The 4,402-nt window shown below is 40.6% G+C and overlaps 1 protein-coding gene across 1 annotated transcript; it reads right to left on the bottom strand.

The window, feature by feature from the left end:
• Positions 1-463: 463 nt before the first annotated feature.
• LOC148341844 (uncharacterized) lies at positions 464-3,681 on the bottom strand. The gene is made up of 2 exons (XM_088283916.1): positions 3,663-3,681; positions 464-2,817 (listed from the first exon to the last, which is right to left on the bottom strand). Exons 1-2 carry the CDS (start codon positions 3,679-3,681, stop codon positions 1,463-1,465), a joined length of 1,374 nt encoding a protein of 457 aa, XP_088140042.1. The 3' UTR covers positions 464-1,462.
• Between the last annotated feature and the right edge of the window lie 721 nt (positions 3,682-4,402).

The raw sequence follows: 4,402 nt of genomic DNA, 5'->3' as shown, positions 1-4,402 counted from the left end.
ACATACATAATTAGGAGAGAAAAATATTAGTTGAATTGAAGGACTTATTATTGGCCAAAGATAAAGATAGATTGTGTTGCTGTTATTAATAACATGTTATTATTGTTTGTAGCTGTTCAGTGTTGAGAACTGTGTGTGTGTCGTTTTGTGGGCCCGTGTATACATTTGTGTGTGTGTCTGTGTGTCAAAATGTTAGGAAGAGTGATAAAAGTGGTTGCAATTGTGCTAAAAGGATTGATGAAGTAGAGCTAAAATGGATATAGGTGTAATCGTAAATCATGAGTGTGCTGTAACAAAGAGTTCACAGCTCTTTGAAGTTAGATGCTCGTTCCCAAGTAGGGGTAGGAAGTCAGAGAGAGAGTTTGGTGATTGAAGAAGGTGTGACTTGAACAAATGAATAAGGATAAGAATTAGGTTCCGCTGTAAGGATGAATTGAAGAAATAAATATTTTATGTTTCATACTTCAGTTGATGATCTTTTTATTAAGTTATACCAGTATTTGGAATGAAATTCACAGATAGAAATGACACAGGAAAAAAGATGGTAATTTGATTAGAAGGGCTAGTATTTACATTAAAGCAGAGAATAAATTAGAGACAACAAATAACATTGATCCTGGTTGAAGTAAAATGAGTCACAAAGTTATAAAAATAGGAAATAAAATAAAATTAAGATGTTCAATCTTAACAAATTATTGCAAAATCTGAGTTCCAAATTATGCAGAAATTACTGCTGTAAGATTAAGATAAAGATGGTCTTTTATTAGTCCCACAATCTGGAAATTGCAGAAACAAGTGCAACCATAGTTTTGTTCCATCCTCTGGTTTTGAGAGTACCACGTGCGATTTCTGCATTGCTTTTGCAGATGAACATGAAGGTTTTGTCACCAGCGGGACATTTATAGTGTATGAATACATTGTTATCGTAACCACATCTGATTATTGAGAGATGTACAACATTAACAGATCTTCAACATCAACAGTCACAGTCTCATCCCAGCACACGAATGAACTCGCTGCTGTAACTCTCTGCTTACGTCAAGCCCGGCCGATGTCCCACCCTCGAGAGCCATATACTCCACCGTGATTGGTAGGTTCGTTCAGCTTCGCACAAAACACTGTAAAGTGCCAGTCATATCAAATTCGCGGGCCGCACGAACATTAAACTTTCATAATAAGGCGGGGGCCGCAAACTATCATCCCGCGGGCCGCAAGTGGCCCGCGGGATTGAGACCCCTGTTCTAGGCAAAGGTAAATAATTTCATTGATAATGTTTGATATGAAAACAAAAAAAACTAGTTATCACTCAGACACGTTGGTTCTTCTGGCGCTGATCACATTGGCTTAGTATCAATAAAAGAGCTTTGCAAAATTAAATTTATAATATTTTATTCAAAATCACATTTACATCTTACCACAAAGAGTCAGTTCCTTCAGTTTTTTTGTTGTCTTTTTTTAAGCTTCAAGGATCGCTGCAATTCTCACCAGCACAATTGTGTCTCTCAGCACCCTTTTTAGAAAATAATTTTTTATCACAAACGCTGCAACTGAATGGCTTGTCTCCAGTGTGTGTTGTTGTGTGGCTCGTTAAATGCGAAACTCTTTCCACAAACTGAGCAGGAAAATGGTTTTTTGCAGCGTGTATTCTTGTGTGTTCTGTTAATCGTGACTTTTGAGAGAAACTTTTCCTCCAAATTGAGCAGAAAAAAGGGTTTTCTCCGCTGTGTGTTCTTGCGTGCCTTGTTAAATGAGAATTTTGGGAGAAGCTTTTACCACAAACTGAGCACGAAAAGGGTTTTTCTCCAGTGTGCGTTCTTGTGTGTTTTGTTAACGTTGCATTTTGAGAGAAGCTTTTGCCGCAAACTGAGCAGGAAAAGGGTTTTTCACCACTGTGTGTTCTTGTGTGGCTTGTTATATGCGACTTACGATAGAAACTCTTTCCACAAACTGAGCAGGAAAAGGGTTTTTCTGCAGAGTGTATTCTTGTATGTTCTGTTAATCGTGACTTTTGAGAGAAACTTTTCCTACAAACTGAGCAGAAAAAAGGTTTTTCTCCACTGTGTGTTCTTATGTGGCTTGTTAAATGCGACTTACGAAATAAACTCTTTCCACAAACTGAGCAGGAAAAGGGTTTTTTTGCAGCGTGTATTCTTGTGTGTTCTGTTAATCGTGACTTTTGAGAGAAACTTTTCCTCCAAACTGAGCAGAAAAACGGGTTTTCTCCACTGTGTGTTCTTGCGTGCCTTGTTAAATGAGAATTTTGGGAGAAGCTTTTACCACAAACAGAGCACGAAAAGGGTTTTTCTCCAGTGTGCGTTCTTGTGTGTTTTGTTAACGTTGCATTTTGAGAGAAGCTTCGGCCGCAAACTGAGCAGGAAAAGGGTTTTTCACCAGTGTGTGTTCTTGTGTGGCTTGTCAAATGCGACTTACGAGAGAAACTCTTTCCACAAACTGAGCAGAAAAAAGGTTTTTCTCCACTGTGTGTTCTTGTGTGACTTGTTAAATGTACCTTTTGAGAGAATTCTTTGCCACAAACTGAGCAGGAAAAGGGTTTTTCTCCACTATGTGTTGTTGTGTGTTTTATTAAATTAAACTTTCCAGAGAAGCTTTTGCCACAAACTGAGCAGAAAAAAGGTTTTTCTCCACTGTGTGTTCTTGTGTGCGGTTTTAAAGACAACTTTGAAGTTAATGAGTCAGTGTGACATGCCCTTTCACCCTCGGCTTGCCCATCATCATCATCATCATCATCATCGTCATGAGCGTCCGATAATGTGTCCTCATTATGTGCTTGTGATGGCCCCCAGTGGTCTTCATCACCTTCTGTTGTCACATGATGACTTGAACTGCAGCTTGGAGGCTCCGCCCCTCTGTTGTCCTCACCCTCACCCATGTTTTCATCTTCAGTCTTTCTAGGGACAACATTCACTGGTGACTTGTTGATCTCCTCCTCCTCCTCCTCCTTTTTGATGTGAGTCAAGTCTGGCTCCTCTTTCACAGAACGGAGATCGTTTTCACTGACGTCTGAAGGACACAAAGACAAACACACATTTTGTTTGGTCAAGTCAAAGCTCAGGCGGCGACTTTGTCTTATATTGTTTCTACCGTGCTACCTTGACTTGTGCCTACCGCATATGGAGCAATGCGTGCGACCCCGATTTGGACCGGACCATGGGGGTATTTCACAAAATTACGTCCTACGATGTAAACCTCCCTATCGCAGCACAACTGTGATAAACGAGCATCTGAAAAGGAAGCACGTTGCGGCTGATGCCGATTTCATTCCTGACATAGTCACAGACGTTTCTGGAAGCAAGCTGAAGTTAGCACACACAGGCTATTGTGTGCGTCTGATGGAACACCTGTTGTGGGACCCTAACTTATTAATGGGGGCCACTGGGGGCCATCGCAACATAATGTCATTGATAGAATAGAAATCCTTCAAGTGAAATATGTTTACAAGTATTTCTTTTTGCATAGAGATAGTTTCATCGTGGGTATCGTATTTTCACGACCATAAGGCACACTTCAAAGTCTTAAATCTTCCCCAAAACAAACGAGGCTCCTTGTAATGCGACACGCCTATTATATGGACTGAGCAACTCACTCGACCATCGGGCATGTTCCCCTTGAGGTATTTCAGAGTGCATGTTAGGACACCGTGCCGGCCAAAATCTGAGACATCTTTGCTTCAAATTGACTGTGACATATATATTATGTGAATACGTTCTTTGGCTGATGGTGCAGGAGAAAGCGGGACAAAATGGCAGCTGTACACGATGTTGTAGTCTGTCTTATCATTCATGTTATTGCAAGCAAGATACATCACAGGTTTAGACTACAGACTGCAAAAATATAAATAAAAACACACTACCCAAAGCACACGACTCACATTTCTCTAACCAGCCATCTGATTGGCTGAGGCTCCCAGAATGCATCAGTACTGTTCTTGTGTTGTTTTTATTTCTTATGAGGATATGAATGGCATGAGAGATGCACGTTTTGTGATAATTTTATTTCTTTGTTTCATTGTTTGCTTGTAAGCTGTTCAGAGATATTTTTGGTTTTGATTTGAAACCATGACTCTATGGTGTGGTGACCAGTGAAATCCCTCCCCTGACAATCTCAACAAATCCGCACTTGATCTCTGTGCTTCTATTTGTTAGACGAGACGAATGAAAGATCGCGTCGTTTTTTAAAGTAGCGCTGAATGGATCCCCTGCTTGAAAACGGCAGTCTGTTCGTCACGAACGCGGAAGAACAGGACACACCCCGCTGTGATATGATTGGCTGCTGGCCGTGTGGGGCACTGTCATCAACTCACCGACAGATGTCGCCATTTGCTATGCAAATCATTGTCATATTCTTCTCAACATCGGAAAAACTTAAGATTTAAACCGTATGC

Source organism: Idiotropiscis lumnitzeri, chromosome 2, assembly GCF_059441095.1.
Source record: "Idiotropiscis lumnitzeri isolate Australia: NSW breed Sydney's pygmy pipehorse chromosome 2, RoL_Ilum_1.0, whole genome shotgun sequence".
NCBI classification, from domain to species: Eukaryota; Metazoa; Chordata; class Actinopteri; order Syngnathiformes; family Syngnathidae; genus Idiotropiscis; species Idiotropiscis lumnitzeri.
The sequence above is the reverse complement of the archived record's forward strand: the minus strand, read 5'-3'. Positions and strand labels throughout refer to the sequence as shown.